This window comes from Dermatophagoides pteronyssinus, unplaced genomic scaffold (genome assembly GCF_027571235.1).
Source record: "Dermatophagoides pteronyssinus isolate colony J.1.1.1.1 unplaced genomic scaffold, Derpt_VIB-CSIC_2022.12 sq0002, whole genome shotgun sequence".
NCBI classification, from domain to species: Eukaryota; Metazoa; Arthropoda; class Arachnida; order Sarcoptiformes; family Pyroglyphidae; genus Dermatophagoides; species Dermatophagoides pteronyssinus.
In genome coordinates, this window is record NW_027461526.1 from 1,892,245 (window position 1) to 1,916,064 (window position 23,820).

The 23,820-nt window shown below is 32.8% G+C and overlaps 6 protein-coding genes and 1 long non-coding RNA gene across 9 annotated transcripts; 3 read left to right on the forward strand and 4 right to left on the reverse strand.

Annotated features, from left to right (window-relative positions):
* Positions 1-1,112: 1,112 nt before the first annotated feature.
* On the reverse strand, positions 1,113-2,408 carry Hacd1 (3-hydroxyacyl-CoA dehydratase 1). Its single transcript, XM_027338680.2, has 4 exons — positions 2,270-2,408; positions 2,034-2,146; positions 1,440-1,975; positions 1,113-1,381 (listed from the first exon to the last, which is right to left on the reverse strand). Exons 2-4 carry the CDS (start codon positions 2,117-2,119, stop codon positions 1,299-1,301), a joined length of 705 nt encoding a protein of 234 aa, XP_027194481.1. The 5' UTR covers positions 2,120-2,146; positions 2,270-2,408; the 3' UTR covers positions 1,113-1,298.
* Positions 2,409-2,446: 38 nt separating this feature from the next.
* On the reverse strand, positions 2,447-3,637 carry PI31 (Proteasome inhibitor 31 kDa). The gene is made up of 4 exons (XM_027338668.2): positions 3,436-3,637; positions 2,874-3,384; positions 2,654-2,816; positions 2,447-2,600 (listed from the first exon to the last, which is right to left on the reverse strand). The coding sequence occupies exons 1-4, from the start codon at positions 3,565-3,567 to the stop codon at positions 2,540-2,542; spliced, it is 867 nt and encodes a 288-aa protein (XP_027194469.2). The 5' UTR covers positions 3,568-3,637; the 3' UTR covers positions 2,447-2,539.
* A 53-nt stretch (positions 3,638-3,690) lies between these two features.
* ND-B14 (NADH dehydrogenase (ubiquinone) B14 subunit) lies at positions 3,691-4,472 on the forward strand. Its single transcript, XM_027338693.2, has 2 exons — positions 3,691-3,839; positions 3,903-4,472. The coding sequence occupies exon 2, from the start codon at positions 3,903-3,905 to the stop codon at positions 4,275-4,277; it is 375 nt and encodes a 124-aa protein (XP_027194494.1). The 5' UTR covers positions 3,691-3,839; the 3' UTR covers positions 4,278-4,472.
* A 261-nt stretch (positions 4,473-4,733) lies between these two features.
* LOC113789148 (uncharacterized) lies at positions 4,734-16,670 on the forward strand. 3 transcript variants are annotated; one of them, XM_075824556.1, is made up of 6 exons: positions 4,734-4,988; positions 5,054-5,121; positions 8,606-9,540; positions 12,902-14,728; positions 14,805-15,288; positions 15,352-16,670. In XM_075824556.1, exons 3-6 carry the CDS (start codon positions 8,776-8,778, stop codon positions 15,762-15,764), a joined length of 3,489 nt encoding a protein of 1,162 aa, XP_075680671.1. In that variant the 5' UTR covers positions 4,734-4,988; positions 5,054-5,121; positions 8,606-8,775; the 3' UTR covers positions 15,765-16,670. The 3 variants fall into 3 exon arrangements, with proteins under 3 accessions (XP_075680671.1, XP_027194447.2, XP_075680672.1); XM_075824557.1 differs by lacking the exons at positions 4,734-4,988; positions 5,054-5,121 and adding exons at positions 8,075-8,357; positions 8,451-8,494; XM_027338646.2 differs by lacking the exons at positions 4,734-4,988; positions 5,054-5,121 and adding an exon at positions 7,899-8,002.
* On the reverse strand, positions 16,625-17,404 carry LOC142646239 (uncharacterized). The gene is made up of 2 exons (XR_012847207.1): positions 16,908-17,404; positions 16,625-16,856 (listed from the first exon to the last, which is right to left on the reverse strand). It is a non-coding gene; the product is annotated as an uncharacterized LOC142646239 (long non-coding RNA).
* On the forward strand, positions 17,399-19,889 carry RagC-D (Ras-related GTP binding C/D). The gene is made up of 7 exons (XM_075824562.1): positions 17,399-17,767; positions 17,818-18,005; positions 18,065-18,159; positions 18,218-18,342; positions 18,415-18,726; positions 18,783-18,925; positions 18,992-19,889. The coding sequence occupies exons 1-7, from the start codon at positions 17,765-17,767 to the stop codon at positions 19,656-19,658; spliced, it is 1,533 nt and encodes a 510-aa protein (XP_075680677.1). The 5' UTR covers positions 17,399-17,764; the 3' UTR covers positions 19,659-19,889.
* On the reverse strand, positions 19,805-23,766 carry LOC113789137 (uncharacterized). Its single transcript, XM_027338635.2, has one exon. The coding sequence runs from the start codon at positions 23,500-23,502 to the stop codon at positions 19,903-19,905; it is 3,600 nt and encodes a 1,199-aa protein (XP_027194436.2). The 5' UTR covers positions 23,503-23,766; the 3' UTR covers positions 19,805-19,902.
* Between the last annotated feature and the right edge of the window lie 54 nt (positions 23,767-23,820).

Here is a 23,820-nt window from a genome sequence, read left to right on the forward strand (position 1 = left end):
GATGTTCGACGCATGAGTTCCAAAATATCATAACATCCAATTTAAGAATCAGTCTCCGCCTTCATGTTGCATCTCAAATTCGAATGGCCATATCAGATCAAAGATCATATAAATAGCGATCATTGAAATGGGCCATATTATAATCTCTATCAATCTGTATCTGACTAACAAAAGCGGCAAGTTGCAAAAAATATTTATTTGCAATTATTTGGTAAAAAATGTCAACGGAAAGTTTCTCGTTGACCTTATTGATTATGGTCTTTAGCATGATGATGGCAAACATTTGTGCCTCATCACCTTCGCCATCTTCATCATCAATGGGTGAAGATATCGCACAACAACAGACGCAATTACCTGGCCAACAATGTACACCGATCGATGTTCAATGCAATCCATCAACGATGATGTCACAAAGATCAAATCCTATATCTTTTCAACTATCAGAACCATCTCTTTCCGCATTATCTTCTATTTTTTCGATACCATCGTCACTATCTTCAAACCAAAATCCTGCTTCATTAACTATTGAATCAAATAATGATGGCGATGGGCCCCAAGAATCGCAACTGCAATCGATAAGAATTCAGGAACCAATCGATTTAGATTGGTTCATGAATCGAATCCCACAGCAATCACACCAAAAATCACTTTTATTGTCAGGTTCATTACCGATCACTGCATCAAAATTAATTCGAGCGTTAATGGTGAACAATGGCAAAAGTGACGGAACAAATTCAATTCAATCACCATTATCATCTTCATCGGTGGATCGTCGAGTGGCTCGTACACCGCTGTTGAATATGGCCAATCGTTTTGGCAAACGAGATAAACTACGTATGTCAAATCGTTTTGGTCGCTAAACTCAGACCATTTTGGGATTTTTAAATATCAAGAAAAAATTCAACAAAATCTTTTCACACCAATCATTCATTCATACATTATCATCATCTCAATACACTGAAATAAAAATCTAAAATAACATTTTAAAATATGATTTTTTAAATATGGGTGTTAATAAATTTATCACACACGCACACATGAATCAAATCAAATATTTCTTCATATCAACTTAAACAGACAGATCATTTCAAAAGATTTGAAAGCATTAAATATAACATTAATTCATACACAAATTTTATTAAATTTAATAAAAGAAATTGATTTAAAAGAATAAAGTTGAAATAAAATAAATGGAATAATTATTCAAACGACAAATTTATGCTTTCGGATTACAAATCATTTGATGTGATCATTTGCATAGATTGATTATTTTGTTCATTGCTCGTTATGGTCACTAGTCAATCTTGTTTTGCCTGTTGTTTAGAGGGACCAAGAATCTTTTTCCGTTGCCCTAACATGTACAGATAAAGCTGAGGGAAAACTAAAAAAAAAGTAAAGAAAAATAAATTATACTATAAAATAAAATGAAATATACTTACAATGAAAGTAACTAAGCATGAATATTACACAATACATATCATAGTAAAATGAAAAATTCAATTTGTTTGGTAATTCTAACGTTAAAAATTTTCGCTGACGAATTTGTCGAAGTGCAGCGTATGTAGTAAGTAATTCACCAGAAACTCCAAGCGGATAAAGTGCGATAAATAACGTGTAACGAAGCCAAGTACAGATGTACGGAACGCAATCATAAATGTTCAAGGCATAGTACGAGTATCGTATACATTCAGCAATACACCAAGCGATCAATAACATCGGTACACCAATCGAATGACGAGCCTGAGACAATGGAATTAATATTCCCCAAACCAACATTAAACGAGAAAAAATTTGAGTGAATGTTGTGATTGGATTCGATCGAACAAAACCAATCATTGCATGGAAAACTTCAATCAATTGATAGGTTTGAAAAATAGTTATAATAGTTGAACAATTCTCCCATAATAGAAGATAATTATGACTTTCTGGTGAAAACAATAAGAACCGTACGGTCAAAAATAATCCATAGGCCCAACTATGGGAATAAGATTAAATCAATTCGATTATTCAAAAATTTAATAAAAGCAACAAACCCAAGAAATTGTACGGAATTATAGATGGCTAAATAATGTTTGACCAATGGTGATTGTTGTCGAGCTTGTGGTTTTTTTGTTTCCATTTCGGAATAAAAATCAATCGAGATCGACTGAGCTTATACAAATAAAAAATTCAAAATGATAAATTTCATAAAAGACAATTTAAAAAATAAGAGGAAAAATGATGTCTTTTGAAATAACCATTACACTGCCATTAGACAAAGTAAACAAACCTGTTTTAAGCAGAGTATGAATTGCAACGTTAACAATAAAATTGCTCACTTTTGAACACGAAAAAGAAAAACGAATCGAATTACTATACTATCAAGCTATTATTATCAATGACGTTAAAATACGTCAAAGGATGTAATGCTGTTGAAAATATGAAAATGAATAATAAAAAATCGAACTTGACAATAAAAAGTATTTTTTATTTTCCAGTATTAAAAAAAACAAAACCGATTGAATCGATTATGAAAAACTGCAAATATTTTCACAATAAATCACATAAAGTGTCCATCAAAACTGGGTCCATGAGGCGGAGGTAAATGATCAGGATCAGGTCTATGTAATTTAGAATTTATCAGAAATTGATAAAATTCAAAAAATATGATTACCGAAAAAAACGAGCATCAGGAGTCGGTCCAATGGGATCATAACGAGCACCAGGCGGCACTGCACCACGCGGCCAATTCATCGGTGGACCACGTTCAGGTCGAAGACGATTTCCAGAAAATGGATCAAATATCATTCCTCCACCAATTCCATGCCCAAAAGGATCTATTTTGAAAAAAGTTATAGCCATGAATGTAATTAAGATATAGAAATACGAATTACCTAAATCGCCACGTCCAATTGGGGGATTAATCAAACGATTTGGATCATCTTCTAGAAGCGATCGAGGTTGAGCAGGAGTAGGAATAAATTTGGAAAATGCAAGATTACTGGGATCATCATGTGATGATGGATTTTCAGATGATGATGATGTTGTAGGGGGAACTATGGACTTTTTAGGGCAATTTAAATTGGGTATGTTTTGGCGAATAAATGTCGCCAGGCGATTCACCTTTTCATTACCAAAGGTTTCGAAAACCTGATGGTCGTCAGGATTGACAAATGTTTTTTTAGAAATCAAAAATCGATGTTTCTCGTTCTGAGAATCAGCTGTAACATCAGAAATGAGAACTTTAATTTTATCAGCATCATTTTCATCAGCAACACAATTCAAAAGAATGTTTTCTGTTTCTAAGATGGCCGAACGATAAAGTAAATTATAATGATTGCGATTGTTATTCCATCCGTTTGGTAATAATTCACTGCCAGGTATGTTCCGATATTCAGCTTTCAACTTTGAAAAAGAAAAAATAAGCGTTACATTTATTGCGACAAAATCGATTACCTGATTATCGACGGCGATGCATTTGAAATCAAAATCCTGTATCAAAATCCAATGTATGACCGATACAATTAGATCTGATGGATCTTTTAAAAGTGGTTTTATTGTTTGATAAAAGGTTTCGTATCCTTTCATTATGAAGCTGTCAATTTGTTTTTAAATTCGATTTTGTTGCGTCATGTTGTTGACAACAATTTATAAATGGCTGACAAAAAAAAACAATTTTTAGAATTCATGCGCAGCAAAAACATAATAACATGTTATATTTGAATGATATCGAATGTCACCTTTGCAGAGCTAGATGGCTATAGTGTTGCAAACATGTGAGTGAATACAGCTGTTTTGTTTACTAACCAAGGCTCAGTGTCGTTTATTGGGTTTTTTAATTTTTTTGCAACAACAAAAAGGTAACCATTAATTTTGATAAAATACATTATATCAATGAATCATTCTTTAAATTTTTTTTTAAGATGGCTTCAAATCAACTGGTCAAACATTTGGGAGGTAAAGTCAAGCCGGTATTATCATTAAATCAAACGGAAGCCAGGCGTCGTGTTTTGAATTTATATCGTGCCTGGTATCGACAAATACCATATATTTGCTATGAAATGGAACTGCCGGTCAATGATAAACAGATGCGCAATAAAGTTCGTGAATTATTTCTGGCAAATCAACATATAACTGATGTTCGCGTGATTGATATGTTGGTCATTCGTGGTCAAATGGAATTGAATGATACAATCAATAAATTCAAATCTCATATGCATGTGATGGCCTATTTTAATGAACATCAGAATCCTAAAGATTTTCTGTCGAAATTTTTGGCCGGTCATAGTAATGAATAGATTGAAAAACAAAAAGAAGTCTCGAAATAAATTTTATTTCTTGAAAAATGTCAAAATACATCCACCAACAGCAGTGGAAATGAATAAGATAATTATCCTCTAATGCTACTAATAATAATGATATATCTGATTGTCACATGTAAATCAATTTATAATAAAATTATTAGATTAAATAATTTTTTGATTTTTAGGAAATGTCCATTTGGTGTATACAATCGTGATCAATAAAGAGAGTGAGAGGAAGAACACTATCGATTATTGTTGGAAACATTTAAAGGTTTTTTTATTCTTTTCTCCATTATTCCTGATCAATGTATGTGAATGATGTTGCAGCAGCATCCAATCGAAAAAATCCAGGGGTGAATCCTTAATGGCGGCATACACATCGACATAATATGAGGAGGATAAGGGGCAATTGATGATTGTGGGGATGGGAGGGGGGCTTGTTTAGTGAAATCTGTGCTCAGTTCTATTGTAGCTCTTTTGGGCTGGTTGGTTGGCCTGGCTTTTGCATTTTTTTGGTTATTTCGGTGGCCGACTCGCGCGCACACCTCAGCACCACCATCAAATAGAAACAAACAAATAAAGAGAAAAAAGGCAGCCGAGTTTTCGGTGGAACGCTGGCCATCATTTACAATTACTGCTTTTGTCGAAATTGGTTGGTTCGTTCATTTACATTCGTTACCATCATTTATGCACTAAAAATTTGATGTATGGTTTGGCTTTTGATAATTGTTTCGGTTTTCCATTTTTCATTGCTTTCTTTCTTTCTTTAGCTGTGTTCAGCGAATTTTTTCACAAAAATCGATAATCCACCAATTTTGGATTGAATACCGTAATCAAGGTAAGATTCATTTAATTCCATTTTGTAGTTTTCATTTCGATAATATATTCTACGTTTGTTTTCATTCAAATAATGTCGAATATAATACCGGCGTAATTTTCAATGATTATTTTTTGTTTGTGTGTATGTTTGTAAGCCATTTTATGTCCTGGTTTGATGATGATGGTATGCTTGTTGATTTTCTTTTCGAATCATCATTATTGTTTTGTTCAATCGATATTGATTTATGTATGCAGCTGGATCTGGATTTTTTGTTTCAATTTTATTTTCCAATTAAATGATTATATTCTTCAATGTAAATGAAAATTTTTTATCTTTTTTTCATCAATGGAAAAAATGTTGGATAGCAGACCATATTTATCATTATTATGATGATAAATATATAACGTATGCACACACTTTTTTTATTATAAAAATAGGATATATTTTTGTTGTTGTTGATTTCCCTCAGTCAACCATCGATGATCAAAACGATCTTTTCGGGCGTCATGTTTATTTGATTCCGATTTATGTCATTGTTTATTGTATGTATTTCGTTGTGTGTTTGTGTGTATGTCACTATTTATTTAGCATGTGATAGCATTGAATTGCCAAATTTACACACACTCGTTTATTTGTCTTGGATTGTCTTTTGATTATCTTCCCTCTTTAAACATATACATTCCAATAGATCAAACTTTAATACTGAATCTGGTGTGTTTTTTTTTGTATTGGTAATATCTATTCAGGCCTATTTTTCAAATTTGCTTGACATTTTTTTCGTTTCTTTAGCATTTTATTTTGGAGAAGAAAGGGGGTTGAAATAAAATGTCTTTGGACTTTTTTTTGTTATTTTAAAATTTATGAATTGTGTATGTGAAATCAATCGAAAAAATGCCTTAGAATGGTCAGTCCATTAGTTCTTGGGTCTTATTTTCTTCTCGTGATTTAACCACTACGACTTTTATGTTTAAAGAAAAAAAGTTGTCAATACTGAGAGAAAAAAAGTTGCTAGTGCTGTTGTTTTGGATTTAGAAGAAGCTATACCACAAAACGAGACCTAACTGGAAACTGAATTTTTCTTTGGTTTTTTGCACTTGATGATTTGACTTGTCTTTACTTCTTTGTTCTCGGTATGTTCACGAATAACACACACAAATACATACAAACAATTTTTTTCCTTCAATATCAACAGCTTGCAAATGTAAATTGAGAGACAAGAATAAGATTCTTTAAAATTTCTTTGAAAATATTAATAGATTCTTAGTAATTAGAATTTCATGTCATATAACTTATTTGATTGTTTGTTTGTGTGTCCAATCCTTCGTTTTTACAATAAGGTAAGTGTTCTTTGTATTTGTTTCGAATAGAGTATCATGAATTTTTCTGGGCTTAATTCTGAAATTTTTGATCATAAACTCTGACCTTGTCTTCGTGTTTGTTCTCATTAATTGCTTTTTATGGTATCCTTATCCAAAACATGACATGGATAGATAGATGGCGCCCAGGTTGTTAATATTTATTTAATAATGAAGTCCCATATAAACCAAAATGGCCATAATGAGCAACAATGGTAGTGTATTTTATAACAACCAAAATCACTTTTTATGAATGTGCAACAATAAAGGAAGACCAGATCAAACCATGACAGAAAATGATTGGCCAAAAGAAAAGGCGCGCAATTTTCAGCATCGCGCATGCTGTGCGTTTCGTTTTTTTCACAATAGAAAATTGCAACAACAATTTCATTCGGCGAACACTGATTTGAAAATTTTCTATCAATGAAAAAAAGAATCGTCTGCACGTCGACGCGTGTCAATTTAAATTTAGCCCTACCCATTTATTCACAGCTGATAATGCTACTACTATAATAGTATGAGTTGAGCAATTTTCATTCATTCATTAATGAAAATATTTTTTGTCGTCTGCATTTGTTTACATTTTTTTATGCGCGTCGTCTGATTGGTTACAAAGATTTTCTATGACGTCAATGGTAGTGGTTATATGCAACATAATCATCGGGTAATGGCGCGCTTTTTTCAATCCCGGTTTCGGATTATCGTGTGTTGTGATGATCGGAATTTTTCCGTTGTTCCAATTTTTTGATGAATGCGTTTTTTATTTTCTATAATAAACTAATATCTAAATCAGAGTATCTAGAATGAGTATTGTATACAGTTTTTTTCTGATTACTATTTCAAATGACCGAATTGAAGTTTGATCACCAAGAGTTCGGATTTTGATTGATTGGTTGATTCGAATCGAACATATCAGTTGGTGGTGCTGGTCTTGGTATAGAACGGGTAATTAACCAGGTGTTGTTACCTTTCCTAAATAAAATCAATTTGTGACATTGGTATTCTTTCTTCTGATGTTTTTGGTTGACGAATTATTATCATAAACTCGAGTTTTTAATCTACAAAAAAAGAGAAAAGGAAATGAAAAAGAAAAGAATGGCAACATCATGGTGTTGGTATTGATGGTGATAATGATGGTGGTGGAGTTGCAAATCGAGATTGCCAAGCTAAAAAAGAAAAAGACTCTCCCGCTGCTTGCCACACCACCAATCATTGTGTTTATTTATTACGAACAGAAGGCACTCCAGTAGTTCTCTTTTTTTTGTATACAAATATGTTAACTATCCTATCCTAATGCAATGTTGGGACCAAGTTTTTTTTCCTTCAACAAATCTCACACATTGGGAATATCTTCTATCATCATAATCATCATTTTTTTTCTTGTTCTTCTGTATATACAGTGTTATGTTTGTCTCATTTTATGCTTCTGCCTTTATTGAATACCATTTTCTCTATCTCTAAACACACTGTGTTGTATGTGTGTTCTGTTCTCGTTGTTTTTTTTTGGCTTGTATATTGCCTTTGTATCTATGTTGTATGCATTGGTAAGTGAAGAACTTTTTTTCTTTTTTTCTTGCTGGGCTCGCGTTTCCTGCTCCATTAAAAATGTGAATTTCTATGTTGGAAATGTATAGTATGTTTTTTCTACTCGATATCAACCGAAGAAAAAAAAATATGAAAAAATAAAGGACAACGACAATACCAGAATTTTCTTTCAATGTTGCCAATTCCCAAATAGATGAAAAAGATGAATGTGAAAAAAAAGTAAAAAATTTTTGTTTTTGTCCAATTTATCCATCAATCCTATCATCAAAATAAATGCTGATAAAATAATATACTGTACTGAATCGTTGGCGTGTGTGTTTTTATGTGTGTGTGTGTGTGTGTGTGTATCCCGGCGTGAGTTTTTTTTTATAAATATTGAAAAATTTTCTCTTCCATATATGATATCAGTAATTGTGATTAATGTTATGAATTTCTTTTTTTGTTAAGAATTCTATTCCAATGATTTTATGTTTTTATTTTATTTTGTTTCGGTAAGATTTTCCATTTCCCACACACACACACAAAAACAGATTTGCAATGAAAAAAATATTCTTTTTTTACCTAGCTAATTGATTAATGATTTTTTTTTGTTTGGACATTAGGAGGACTATGGCTAAATTATAAATCATTATGTAAAAACAAAATCTGACCGATGTTAATTAATGCAACGTAAGATACACGATCACATTCGACAAAAAAAAGCGCTACCATAATTGCCCTGTTTGATTTGGTATTTTAAAAACGAATCAAAATTAATTTAAAATAATAGCGGATGGCAGCTACACCATTGGTGTCTTCCGCTTTAACGCCATCCACTGTCGTTACAACTACTCCAAGATCAGATCTTATGGCCAAACAAACGAATAGTACGACTACAATCAATGTACATGGAAATGAGAATCTGATGAGCATCACCAATGAAACACATGATGATCATCTATATTTATCATCAAAATTTTATAATAATAAACAAAAGAATTTAAAAACTAAACGATCCATGCAGCATGTACAAAACGGAAATAATCATGTTCACTCGAAATCAAATGGAATAACCATGAATGGTGGTAAAATTCAAACAGAATTCATTATCAATACAACACGGCCTTCATTTGTTGAAATTGCTGGTAGTTCATCTAGTTCTCAACATCATCATCATTCGAATCATGGTGTCCATCATCATGGAAGTAATCAAATTTTTCTCAAACAACATCAAAATACATTGAATAATAATCATAATACATTACAATCATCAGATGATACATCTAGTACATTTATCGATGATGATTATATTGATGAAGATTCTAATACGGATACTCAAAGTTGTTCTAGTTCTTCAGGATGTTCTAGCAGTTCAAATTCTATGGTTGGTTCGGTTAATCGACATTTATCATTGAATGTTCATCAAAACTCAATTAAACAACAATTGACTACAACTACGACAATCGGTTATCCAAATATCTTAAAACAACATCAATTGAATGGTTCTACAATAACCAATAATATGTGTCATTATACTAAAGATTTAACGCCCAAACAGGTAAAGTGTTTTGTTTTGTTTTTTATTTAGATTATAATGACAATCATTATCGAATATTGTTCGATTCTATTTTGACCCACCATATTAATTTTTTTTTATAAAAGAAAGAGAGAGCTAGATAGGAATAGGAAACAGAGAATGAACAACAAAAAATTAACTCAGGATAAAGCTTAAACAACGCGCGCGCACAATCAGCTAAAATTAACAAAAAAAAAAATCGACCGATCGAAAACAAGCTAACTAACCGGTCCTATGGTTGCAATTATTATGTTTGTAATATGGTGTATATACGTGCAATCTAGGCACACAACATCATCAACCCAAACAAAATGCATAATAGGGGTTTCACACTAGCAGCAATGTGAATGAAATATTTCAAATGCAATATTTCACTACATTTCAGCCTTATGGACTGAAATATTTCAATGAAATATTTCACAGCAATATTGCTGTAGTGTGAAACCCCTATAACATTTATATTCTGGACAATTTACACCGAAATTAAATTTGATCTTATAAAGAATCAAAAACTTATCGATGGGAGAATATATTGATGCTATAGACATTTCAAAGCATCCTTCGATTTTATTGTTATTCGCAATTAAGTTTGTTTCGGTTGCCTGTAGCAACTACCTTGAAATGACAAACTATAGAATAATTTTTTTTTGTTAAGTGATTAAAAATTAAAATTTTTTCGCATTCGAATTCTCTTTACTCTTTTTCAATTCATTTCAAACATTGGATCGAATCAGATTAAAATAGTCATAATGTTGGCATCGAATTTTTTTCTTGGTAATTTTAATGGTCAGTAAAATGGCTATATTCGTGACTTGACCATCATCATCATTGTATGGTTGAACAGTATACGGGAAACATTTTTGTTTCTTCATTTTGTTAATCTAAAATGCTAAACGCGCATGTGTAGAAAAAGTTTAAATTGATCATTTCAAGTTTTTAATTTTTATGTGAATGCTTTTTCTAGCTAGGCCTCGAAGTGACCAAAAAAATTTTTTTTTCTCATTTAAATCATTGTATTGTTTAGGAACGCAGCTGTATATCGGTATACAAAAATTTATTTTTCTTTTTAAATTCATTCAGTTATTTTGTTGCGCGGTTTTTCTTTTGTTAGAAGCATAAGTTTGCATTAACCACCTGCATATATGTCATCGAGGTGACATACACGAAGTCATATAATAAATAGGGAGCGATAACTTACCTCCCTCTCTTTCTCTCAGTAATTGCATGACATCAGAGTATTGTTCATCATGACTATTAATTATTCATTCAACATTGTTGCTGCTCAATATCTACAATCGAAAAATCTTTAACTCCTCATCATTATCATCTTTTTGATTGTATTCTCATGGATTTTTATTTTTTGATAATTGCCATGCATACCATCGATGCGTACATTATTTATACAGCAATCCAGTCAGGTCAGGTTAGGCCTTCATCATAGATAATGAATGAAAGATGATGATCATTCGGAAAATATGCAACAAGTCATTCTATGATTACTTGCGCCGTCTATTGCATCCTTCATTTTTGATGACTATAGGAATAAATTTTCTTTCATTTTTTTCCCGCCAAACGATCGACGACCCTGTTATAACATTGAATTGTACGAACATAAACACACACACCATGGCACGGTCCACTAAACTTTGGCCTAACCGGGGGTGTTGTCCTCTTTTCAATCTCCTTTAGTTTCATTTTGTCTTGCTACCAACACAACAATTACCATCACTATTGCTTCGGGGCTTTTTTTATGAATGAAAAATTGTTTCGAATTCAATTTCAATTGCTTACAGTGTTAGAGTTAGAGAGAGGTTCACCAACATTGATGATGATGATGATGATTAACTTGGCCAAAGGTGATATAGTAGTAGTTTGCGAATAGATTGAAGGATCGGCTTTCCTTTCGTTTTTTTTCAAATAAAACAGAAAAAACTCAACCGACAAACTTGAATGTGAAGCCAATTTCATTCAAAATTGAATTGAATCATAGTTGTTGCTCTATTTGTTAAATATGTATCCCCCATTGATATGTTGGCATGTAATTTATATCCATATACAAAACATTTATTTGGATGTGTACCACCACCACAGATCAACCACACAATGGATGATTCGTTCGTTCAATGGGATATTTTTTTTGGCGCCAAAAAAAACATGGAAAAAATTGCATTGCTATGCAATGGGGAAGATACCAGGGATAGGCTCGATGGTTCAATGATTGTCCTGTCTTTTTTCTCGGTATTGTTTTTTTGTTTACTTGTGTGATACATTCGATTTATAACGTCCGCCCATTTCACCAATGAATGATGTTAATGTTGTTGTCCAAATAAAATTTCAAGGGGGATATTTTTTACATTTTATTTTTTCGATAGTTTCAGTATTTCGGAAATATAAGTAACAAGCTTAGCCGTGCGTGTAAAAAGATAGAGAGTCTTGTTTAGAGTTCAGTGATCATTAGTTGAGCATCATCATCACTTTTTCAAGATTTTCCCATTGTTTTGCATGACGATTATGAAAGTCGTTTCCTATCATTCTCATCGTGTATGTCATCATTATCTACATGATTATGTGGTTACTATGACATGGAATTTGGCCAATGGGCATTGAAACGACATTCGGATGCCATCATTCTCATCATGCGAATCGATTATTTAATCATTATGATAAACAACTATCAAGCAACCAGTAACCTCATTAATATTATCATTTTTTTAAACATCCAAATCTTTTGTAATACGCAACAGGTCGATCATTCTATGTTATTTCAGTTTAGTTTTTCGCGCCAAAACCAGGAGAAAATCCTTGCTAACATCATTGATTCGATTCTTTTTAGATATTCTCTGCTTGTTTTTTATTTAAACAATTTTGTAAATTCCATACATAAAATTTTATTTTATTCTTATGGGCAACAATAAATTGCCCTTTCTCTTTTTTGAGATTATTTATCATCAATCATTGATGTGATGTGTGCAACTTGCAACACCGACGACAATATCCAAGCTGCAGTCTATGATTATGTGCTCGCTCTGTATTGAATAATATAAACCATGGATAAAAAGTTTGAGTGAAGGTGGTGGTGCTGTTTCGTTTTGCTCTTTCATCAGTTACTGTTATGTTTCTGTGTAATTTGTTTCGGTTTTTGTCTTATGAATCCTCAATCTAAATTGATATTACTGTTTTTCAAATGTTGGATCACTACTTGCATTTGATTGACAATGCCTCACGTTGTTTTAAAGGTCATTATTCTTATTGTTGGTTGTTAATGTTTACGTGATTTATGATTGTTTTCAATTAAAATTAACCTATTCATCAATTCTGATTATTGTTTTATTATTGTTTGCAGGTAAAAAGAAGATTAGACTGGGATTCACCTCCAACATCAGCATCGCCACCCGAATCATCCAATACCATAAATAGTGTTGGCGTTTTAAGCAATGGTAATCCTGTAGCAACAACTACGGCAATTCCAGTGGCCAAAACAACAATGACAGCAGTAAATGGAAAACCCGTTAGTGTTCGGACGTTTAAATTAACAAATGCAATGAAACAAAGCCTTGTGGCATCCGGCTGTTCTCAAGCGGTTGCCGTTGCTGCTGTAGCTGCTGCTTTTCATACAAATGGTGGTGCCAATCAACAACAATCCCAACATCATTCACCCGATCGATTAATAACAGCAACAGCTGCTAGTTGTGGTTCTGACCCGGGTATCTGTCCCGTTACTTCAGCGATCACACCTGCCGTTACTCCGACAGCTGTACAAATTGTAACTAATATTTCAGAACTATCGCCATCATCGCCAACCATTGCTATTGTGAATTCGAGCCCTACACAACTTGCACAGCGAACAACGAACGGTAGTTTCCAAACGGCTACCGCTTCCAATTCGATGCAACGACATCAGACACAAAACGATATATTCAAAACTCCATTGGCACCTAGCACTCCTTCAACGGCAAATGGTCATTCACAGTCTCCACAAAATTCCGCTCATCGTTTTTATATTGTTAACAATGGGGGTGAGTCTGAAATGAAAACTCATTGTTTAAATATCAAATCAAAAAATTCAACTGCGGTCCGATTGACTCCAATATTGGCAAACACAGTAGTCAAACAACAACAGTCATCAGGGAATCAACGATCGAACAAACGTGTTCGAACCATTAAAAAGGAATCGAATTTTGAAGATTCTGTCACCGAGAGCAATTCGCCACGTGTGAACTATATCCGTGGACGGCCGATGAATGGAGCGATGAACGGTCCTAATAATGGCAAGTCGAATTCTTTCGAGTCGTCATTGCCATATTCACCATCTCCGGATCTATCATCATCACCTATCATGATGAGCGAAGATGGTGATGATTGCGGATCAAATATCGGAGATTTGTTTATTAACACTTCATCAGGATCCACTTTTGGAGGCAACGGATATTATGGCAATGGTGGTTTGCCAAGTACATCATCTTTATCATCCTCATATCCATATAGTCCATCTTCATCATCATCAAGTGATTTCGCCCCTCATCATCATCAGCAACATACAAATACATCCAATTCAACTGGTCGTAAATCTGGTCGTACACGCTATGAAACTTCGTTAGGTCAACTGACCCGTAAATTTATCTCATTATTACAAGAATCTGCAGATGGTTCGATCAATTTGAACGATGCATCCGATGTTCTGCAAGTACAAAAACGTCGAATCTATGATATAACAAATGTGCTTGAAGGTGTTGGCCTATTGCACAAAACATCCAAAAATAATATTCAATGGAGAGGTGGTATTGTCGATTATTTTTCTGGTCGCAATCCGTCTGATCTTACTGATCAAACCTCACATTATCGCAATCGTAGGCCACCACCTTTATCATTATTGTTCAATGAAAATAGTAATGAATCTAATAGTGATGGCTACCATAATAATCATAGTGTTTGTTCATCGTCTTCCCAATCCTCATCGATTGATCACAGATTAAGTGAACTTGAAAACGATGAAAATCGTTTAGATCATCTTCTAAGTGTTGCCCGCGATAATCTCAATAGAGTCAAGCTTGATCCTTATCTTTATGCGAGCTATAATGATTTGCGTAAAGTTCCGCAATTCCACGATCAAACTGTGATAGGAATTCGACCTCCTCTCGATACCGAACTTCTTGTTTCTGATCCTTCAGAGGTAATCATCTGAAATTTTATTGATAAATTCTTTTGTTATTAATCCTCTGAACATATTTCTGTTTTTGTTTACATAGAGTTTACAAATTCGGTTGAAAAATTCTCGCCGCCAAATGATAGAAGTCTATCTTTGTCCGCCTCCCAATGATGATGAAACCAATAATGGGGACCCAACACTCGCCAATTATGAGTTCCAATCAACAACTCTTGACGAACAATTGCAGACAGCACCTACGCTGATTAGAAGTTCCTCTTCTTCACCCCCAGTCAACGAAATTATTCCGGTGGATGCCAATCCTGAGGAATTAGTAACTGAAACAGCTACCAACCAAGCCGCATGTCATTCGGATATGCAGAATACCGAATCTGGTTATCATTCATATTATGGAAGTGGTTCAATTCAGACTCCTGTACGAACATCAATGACCGACACAACTAGAATGGCTACCAATTCAGGTAACGGAAGTATTCATAAAAGCCATCAGTCACAGCACGTAATTCAATCGCCTAATAAGTGTTCTTCAGTATATGATGACAATGATAGCCAGATCATCGTCAAAAGTGAGTTAATCTTCCTTTTAATTGTTATACGATAAAACTTGAAATTTTTTTTTGAAATATTAGGCGAACCATCATCTAGCCATGATAGTTACGCACATGCATTCATCTGTCATGATGATGAATTCGGCCCATTTGGATCTCGCACTTATATGACCCAGACTGAAGACCAAATAACATTAAAGTCTTCCTCATCGTCGCCAATATCTAGGCAGAATGAACACAGTGGTAATAGTTCTGCAACGCCAAATAATCATGATCATAGCTCGAACAATAATAATAATAATAATCAAACTCATCGATCCAGTCATCATCATAGCCATTATCATTCATCATTATCACATTGTCATTCATCACCCATCATGATTCCATTAGAGCCACCGGTAACGAACGATGCCGATGATTATAATTTTACCCTTTGTGACAATGAAGGCATCGCCGAACTATTTGATGATAATGGTTTATCTTTTGACATTTAACACCTTTTAATGCACTATTTTAACAACCGATCAGCGATTTTTTTTCCATCATTTTTAAATTTTATATTTTAAAAAATTTGTCCAAGTATGACTGTACTCGATGAGTAAGAAATGTTCATGTGTTTGTTCGCATATCCAAATGTGTTCATGTTAATGTGATGGATAAATAATGGCCGTTTTCATACATTCGATTACTTTGATGTAACTGATTGGTCACCTGAAAACACTTTTATTTAAAAATAATCATTCATGATAGTGGACAAATTCGTAACAAAAATTGTAATCATGTTAAATGACGAAACAAAACAAAAATGATGTCTCCATTCACATTTTTATCATGTACCTCATATTTACACTCAAATCCCTTCCCATCGTTACTTGTTAGCGGAAAAAAAGATTCCCAAAAAAATCGAAACAAAACCCTAAACTTAACTCACATTTATTTTCGTTTGGATTTTATAAACAAACAAAACATACAGTTTCTTTCATCAATTCTGTTATCAACGATCAATTAGATTTACCCTTCTAACCAAAATGTTCAATGATTTTAAATCGTCCAAATTCATTCAAAGACCCATTCGATATTATAGCATGTCATGGAAAATTACATATTTTTTGTTGATTTGATAGAATTTTTCTCATTTTTTGAAAAAGTTTATCATTCTATCTTTTTTTTCTTGGTATGATTCACGCTTTCACTTTTGACTGTTTTTTCTTTTTTTGGTCATTTTATTCAAACATTCAAAACATTTTGGTCATTCACACACATTATGTGTACATATACAAATTGCTACACAAATTCATAACTTATGAGCATTTTATCTGTAATCGATTCAACACTGCAAAAACAAATGATGATATTTTGTTTTGTAAAAAAAACTTTAATAATAAATATTTTTATCATAATTTTTTTAACTTTAACTTAAAATTTTTTCCATTGCGTTTGGATATTCGACAGTCAATTTTCGTCATGTCCTATATGAACATGATCTCTAACGCAGAGCAAAAGCAAAAATCGTTCATTGTCATTATTTTGTGTTATAAGTTTGTTTCGAAAATAAACAAAACAAAACAAGAAATTTCATAATAGTTCTAAAATAGAAGAATTGTATTCAGAATTGGAAATTAATATTCAATATTTACCTCATCATCACCTTGTGAACTAATGATAAATTAATAAATCAACAAATTGTTCAAAAAACAATATTTGTTGATTGATTAATTTTCTTTATGATTGATTGATTTGTTCGACCTATACAATTTTTTTAAATGGTAATGTTTGAATATTCCATCTTTTAATGATGATGATTTTACGCTCATATGATCATTATACTTATTTGCTTCGACCACAATAACCATTGGCTGTGTTAAATTGTATATTAATAGATGATGAGATATGTGTATGTGTTTGTTTGTTTGTTTGTTTGTGTATGCTTTCACCATCTTTTTTGCTTATGAGAGTGTGTGTTATTTTTTTCTGTATGCAGTGAAGCAGTCACATGATATGATCGTTCATGACTCATATGACGATAGGAGAGCAAAGCCAACACGAAGCGATTGAGCTTTGATATGTTCATCAGCGACATAGGACATTCATGAAATCTAATCCCAAATTCCAACCAGTGTTTTACAAACGAAAATTGCAGAAATTATACTTATCTAATGATTTTTATGTGATTTTTTTCGTAGTAATTTTTAAACACTATATACCTGCTGCCCTCATTTTAATTATAATTATATCATTGAATATTTTGTTTTGTTTTTCATGTGTTTCACCGTTTTATGTTTACTACTACTGATCAGCAGATGTTTTCAATAGAAAAAAAATTATTCGAATGGTGATTTTTTTCTTCTCTCCAATAAATCATCTTGCGTCATAATTTTGGATCGATCTTTTGATTGTTATCGCAAGATCAAAGAATCATCTGTGTTAATATCACCACCCACCAATAACAATTCATTGATTAATTAATCTCAAACCTTATTTATTTTATTCAACAATGGTAAGAGTTTGATTTTTTTTTGCTCATTTTAATTATTTCGATTTTTTCAGGATTCATATAGAGAAAGCTATATGGTTCCGGAATCATTCCCCAAATCGTACAATTATCCAAACGAAGAGGAGAATGATCATCATACTCATTCCCATCATATACCACATCATTCAAACAATGAAATTGATGTCATGCGTCATATTACCGATGATATCAAGCCGAAAATTATGATCATGGGCCCAAAGAGGTTTGTTGTTGCTAGCTACTTTAATCAAGAATCGATAACAAACAATTATCCTTGTGTAGAAGCGGAAAATCATCCATACAGAAGGTCGTTTTCCACAAAATGTCACCAAATGAGACACTTTTCTTGGAGAGTACAAATAAGATCGTCAAAGATGGTAATTAAGCGAGAGAGTCAGACATTAATATTGACTTATTTACTCTTACATAACATAGATATAACAAACAATTCATTCATTTCATTTTCTATCTGGGACTTTCCTGGCCAACTTGACGATCGTGAACTTGAATTTGATAATAACTCTAGTTGTGGTGCTCTTGTATTCGTCATCGATTCACAAGTATGTTTCTGATGCATAATTGTTTGTTACAAGTTTTTAATTGACATAAAATTAACCATCTTTTTTTGGCAGGATGATTATGGTGAAGCGCTCGTTCATCTGAATCAAATTGTTCGCAAAGCCCATCAGGTGAATCCTAATATCAATTTCGAAGTGTTTATACATAAAGTAGATGGACTATCCGACGATCATAAAATAGAAGCTCGTCAAGAAATTCATCAACGTGCCACTGAAGATCTACTAGAAAGTGGTGAAGATATTTCGCTGAGCTTTTATCTAACTTCAATCTATGACCATTCAATTTTTGAAGCTTTCTCCAAAGTCGTACAAAAGTTAATACCTCAAATGCCTATACTCGAAAATTTGCTAAATGTTTTTATCTCGGTAATTAAATGTTGAACAATGTTTTGCTTATACAATAAAATTTTCTCTTCTTTCAGAATTCTGGTATTGAAAAGGCGTTTCTCTTCGATGTAGTGTCAAAAATATTTATTGCAACTGATTCATCTCCTGTCGATATGCAATCATATGAACTTTGTTGTGATATGATCGATGTTGTAATCGACATTTCTTGTATCTATGGGTAGGTTCAATTCATTATCATAACAGAACGTATTTTTATATTGCTATTCATATTCGTTTCATATAGAATAAATGAGGATGGCGAAGGTAGTACATTCGATCAATGTTCGTCTTCGTCGATCCGTCTTAATTCGGGTACAGTACTTTATTTGCGTGAGGTTAACAAATTTTTGGCATTGGTTTGCATCTTACGTGAGGAAAATTTTACCAAACAAGGATTGATCGATTATAATTTTCAATGTTTTCGACAATCAATTCAGGATGTCTTTTTTTATCGTATTAGCGAATCACGATTGTCTCAGAATAATAACAATAGTGTTATAGAAACACCATACGGGTCATCTAACGCTCAAGGTATTGATCATGATCATCACCAATTGATGATCAATAATCTAGAACCAGATTTGGATAGTTTGGAGAATGAAATGCTCGGTGACAAGCGAACATCGACACCAATCAATAGATTAACGCCCAGTTCATCACCAGCAACAATAGCAACGCACTTTAAGCCAAGCAACACTAATCATCATCATCCAGGTCGAAAAATAGCCATCCTCCCTTCGACTACAATCCCATCTTCATTGCCCAATCATCAACCTAATATGAATAATTTGGTAACGACGACAACATCGATGAACATGTCAGGCAAATCCAATACTAACAAAATGCATCATTCTCCCAATGTTTTTACTAATTACACGACGAATGGTCCATTAGAACGGCGATTTGTTTGAATGCTGTTATTCGATCAAACTTATGTATCAAATGCTTATGTTTGATTCGCACAAACATGAGCAAATTGTTTTTTGGTTTTTTTAAATTTATCATTGTTTTTTATATATATGGCAAGATGTGGAAATGAATACACACTACAAAATGATTCCATTTTAAATCGATCAAAAGATCGATAAGTTTAATAATTAATAATAAGAAATTCAAAATAAATTTTATTTTTTTTGTTTCCATTTTATTTGTCAATCAATTTGATTCATCGTCAATTCTATACTTAGACAAGGTAAGGGCAACACCAAAATTTGTTTCCCATGCCGAACAAATCAAACGACAAGTTTGTACAAGACTTTGTTGATTAAGAAAGGTCAATTTATACTCATAAATATTAAGCTGATTGCTATTAGTCAATGATGATGATGAGGAAGTTACTGTTTTACTGTTCACTATCGATTGCGGTAAGCAGATAGTGGCCGCAGACTCGTCGTCTTCACGAAAACGCATTACTAGTAATGATTTTGATTTATTGACGTAAATATTCGGCAACAAATTGATGATTGATTCTTTAAACAAAGTTTTAATTTCAATATGATCATTAAAATCTTTATTAAATTGATCTTTTAATGTTTTCGAAATCGATTGCTCATTATTTGTAGATGCTTTTTTGATAGTCGATGATATCTTAGGCAACGAACAAAACATCTCGAAAATGATCAGATGATCATTAGCTATGATTAGACCAATATTTTCGGTGATCGTGAATACATTATTGAATGATGATGGCGACGATGAAGATGATGTGATAATCATGGATGTCGAAGCGTTTTGTAAAAAACGGAATGATTGGAGAATAAACATCCGATACGATCGATCATTTTGTATATCATTATTTTGGAATGTGTGAGATGGTTGTGGCTCGCCACGAATCAGCAATGATCGACAAGTTTCGTCGAAATCTACCTTCAAACAATCGACATTGTCATTTTTATCGCTATTTTCAATTAGTTTGTTTTTAACTTTGATCAATCCATTCATACTGCTGACTAGATCAGTTTTTGAATGATTACGAATGCAAATCTTTTGAAATTCAAATAATAATTCGAGGAATGCTCTACCCACAGTATCATCCCCAAATATTATCAATTCTAATAGGTGATTTGGTTGTTGGCGATTACTACGTTTATTTTTGGCTAATATTTTTTTTTGTGAATCGCTAAGTTTATATTCGATCCAATAGCCAAGGTTTTTAATTGGTCCAGGTAGATGACATACATGAAGTGAATTTGATCGTTTCGATTTTGGTGCAAGCGGGACGTAGAGAATCAAACTGATTAGATCTTGTTTCTTTTCATCAGCCGTTGATCGAAAACTTGATGTGGATAGACTTTTTTTTAGTGGTTGTGGTATCATTTCCTTGTTTGGAATCGATTGTTGAATAGCTAGATGATCAAATAAGAAAAAAAAGTTAGCCGTAAAAACAGCAAGAGCAGGTTTGAAGGAATTTCGTTGAAAATCAAAACGCTGACAATAGAAAAGAATTTCTACTGATTCTGATTTCAGCGATTCATCATCAATTTTTTCATATAGATAGATTTCAATATGTAACTTGAGATAATGGTCAATGTTGTAGCACAAAAAGTTTTCGTCCAACGTAAGAAGGTCATTATTATCGTTAAAATCTGTAGAATCGTTACGAATAAATGTTTCTTGTTGAGGATAATCATTTAGTAATGATTGTAATGGAACATCTTTATAGACTGAGCTTTCATCTTTGATGATCAGGTCGGAGCCACATGAAGGACAATCAGTGATGATTCGATGCGTTCGATTACCACATCGTAAACACATATAAAACCACGGTGCATCTGTTTTCTTATTTCCACTTGATTTATTCTGATCAATGACATCATTTTTTCCCAATGATGATTCGTATTGTTTTTTATAATCATTCAATTTGGAAAGGAACATTTCAACAAAATTATGATAAGATCTTTCATCCAAAAATCGATATATACGTTCTTTTTTTGAAACAACACAAGTGTCAAAATATAGTTTGATTGCTGTGTTTGTATTTATGCATTCATATTTTTCCAATACTTTTAAATCAAGTGTTTGCAATACTTTGCCCGATGTACAATCCTTTTCATAGATTAATCCATCATGAGGTCGGATACGAATAAAATAATAATCAATATCAGGATTCTGAGTTTCTAGAATTGATTCAAATTCCGAAAGGCTTTGATATATTTCAACCAAGAACACTGTGTTTTCTTCCTCCGTATCTTCGTTGGCCCATTCTGAAGTGCTATTCAATAGTTGAGATGGTTCAGGTGTGACAGATTTTTCTGCAATCTTTTCCATGGTTTCATTCTGGTCAATTTTGTCAATAATTGTATCGGAATCATCATCTTTTAACTGTTCCTCTTGCTCTTCATAAACCTCAAACAACTTCGAACTACTTTCATTTCGATTAGGAATACTGCTATAACTTCCACTAAATCCACCAAAAAAGTAGTTCTTAATAGCGGTTTCATTCTGTTGTTGATTGCTAGTAATGGTTGTTGATGATACAACGATCGGTGACAGATCAGTTAAACTAGGAAAAGCTTTGAAATCTTCATCATTTTCATCGATCACAACGAATCGTTCTTTGGAGGGCTTAATTTTTATTTTTCGAACATTTGCATCGTTATAAGTCGTACTAGTTGGCTGATCGGTTGAATAATCATTGGAAAGTCGTATTGCTTGATCGACAATGTTTGAAACAATTGGTAACGGCTGCAATGTTTCACTTATTGTATTTTGGTTTACTCTTTTACCATTAAACAGTGTCAAGCGAAAAAGGACACTTTGACATTTTGATTTGATCCAATGATCATAGCAAATAGGATTATTTTCAATATATAGCGTCTTTAATGTTGATGAAAGATAAACAATTTCGGATAGAAATTGCCCAGTATTGGTAATACTATTCTCAGAAAGATCGAGATAATCTAACGAAATAAAATTTCTCAATCCAAAAATCGAATTAATAAGATTTCCACGAAGAGATAGATGAACCAATGATGAAAAAGCATTACTATTCAGCTTAGGCAACTCTTTTAAAGCGTTATAGTCCAAACATAATTTAGTAATTGTCCCAGTTGATGAATAATTGACTAAGTTGTTAAATTGACATATCCTATTACAGCGAAGATCCAACGTTACGATCGAATTAGGTATAGTCGAAGCATTCATGACAGTGATATTGCTACGAGATATACAGAGATAAGTTAATGAAGGCCATGAACCGAACTTGTCCCAGAAAAGTTCATCGATTCTAAGTGGTTTGAAATTATCACTTTTTGAATCAATATTTCCATGTTGACGATATGATTGCCACAATGAATATATTGATTCACTGATTGATTCATAATTGCCACGTACCCAAATCAAGGATCGCAGATTTTGTCTCAACTTTTCCGTTCCATGCAATCGATTGAATGGAATCCTTATCAATTCAATTGCTTGACATGACTCGAACAATGAAACATCGATCAATCCTCGAAACGATTTGTTTGACGGATAAACAATTTTGATGCAAGGACATTGACGAACTAATGAAATGATAAAATCATCACCACACGATGCTAATGGACATTTATCACTGATGGGCGTTATGATTTCATCTTGTTCTTGCTGATTGTTGACAATTTTTTGTTTTTGTGGTACTCGCAACAACAATAATAAACCATCGATGCAAAGTTGACATTTTCCTTGACGTAAATTTTCTGCTTGTAATCTGCATTCTTGGCTAAAAATGGCCAATGAATGCGTAAAAAGATATGATGATGATGATGATGATGACATGACAATCACATCAAACAAATCAAAACAACAACCATGGACGGATAAATAGAGTATGAATTGGTTCACTTGAGGCGTAAATAATCATAAAATCATATCTTATTTCATCGGTTTTGAATCACATGTCTTTATTTAATGTAGTCGTTGATCACAGATTGATAATTATAATAATTGATTATGATAGGAAATAAAAACACATTCCTTAACTAAAAACGAATCAAAATATACTTTGAATTCTAAACCAAAACAAATGATTCTTTTGATATAGTCGCACTATGTTTATCCTATGAAAATGCTAGTGGCATTTATCACAAGTAATAG

What these genes read in the sequence shown, in the direction of transcription:
- RagC-D (XM_075824562.1), top strand. An exon ending in TATTCGTCATCGATTCACAA is followed by an intron (nt 18,343 to 18,414) that starts GTATGTTTCTGA and finishes TTTTTTTGGCAG; the next exon opens with GATGATTATGGTGAAGCGCT. An exon ending in GACATTTCTTGTATCTATGG is followed by an intron (nt 18,926 to 18,991) that starts GTAGGTTCAATT and finishes CGTTTCATATAG; the next exon opens with AATAAATGAGGATGGCGAAG.
- LOC113789137 (XM_027338635.2), bottom strand. Translation starts at nt 23,502, where the DNA reads ATGTCATCATCATCATCATCATCATATCTTTTTACGCATTCATTGGCC.
- LOC113789148 (XM_075824556.1), top strand. Translation starts at nt 8,776, where the DNA reads ATGGCAGCTACACCATTGGTGTCTTCCGCTTTAACGCCATCCACTGTC. An exon ending in AAGATTTAACGCCCAAACAG is followed by an intron (nt 9,541 to 12,901) that starts GTAAAGTGTTTT and finishes TATTGTTTGCAG; the next exon opens with GTAAAAAGAAGATTAGACTG. An exon ending in TAGCCAGATCATCGTCAAAA is followed by an intron (nt 15,289 to 15,351) that starts GTGAGTTAATCT and finishes TTGAAATATTAG; the next exon opens with GCGAACCATCATCTAGCCAT.
- Hacd1 (XM_027338680.2), bottom strand. Translation starts at nt 2,119, where the DNA reads ATGGAAACAAAAAAACCACAAGCTCGACAACAATCACCATTGGTCAAA. An exon ending in AATTCCGTACAATTTCTTGG is followed by an intron (nt 1,976 to 2,033) that starts GTTTGTTGCTTT and finishes TTATTCCCATAG; the next exon opens with TTGGGCCTATGGATTATTTT. An exon ending in CATGCTTAGTTACTTTCATT is followed by an intron (nt 1,382 to 1,439) that starts GTAAGTATATTT and finishes CTTTTTTTTTAG; the next exon opens with TTTTCCCTCAGCTTTATCTG.
- ND-B14 (XM_027338693.2), top strand. Translation starts at nt 3,903, where the DNA reads ATGGCTTCAAATCAACTGGTCAAACATTTGGGAGGTAAAGTCAAGCCG.
- PI31 (XM_027338668.2), bottom strand. Translation starts at nt 3,567, where the DNA reads ATGAAAGGATACGAAACCTTTTATCAAACAATAAAACCACTTTTAAAA. An exon ending in GCATCGCCGTCGATAATCAG is followed by an intron (nt 3,385 to 3,435) that starts GTAATCGATTTT and finishes TCTTTTTCAAAG; the next exon opens with TTGAAAGCTGAATATCGGAA. An exon ending in AATTGGACGTGGCGATTTAG is followed by an intron (nt 2,817 to 2,873) that starts GTAATTCGTATT and finishes TTTTCAAAATAG; the next exon opens with ATCCTTTTGGGCATGGAATT.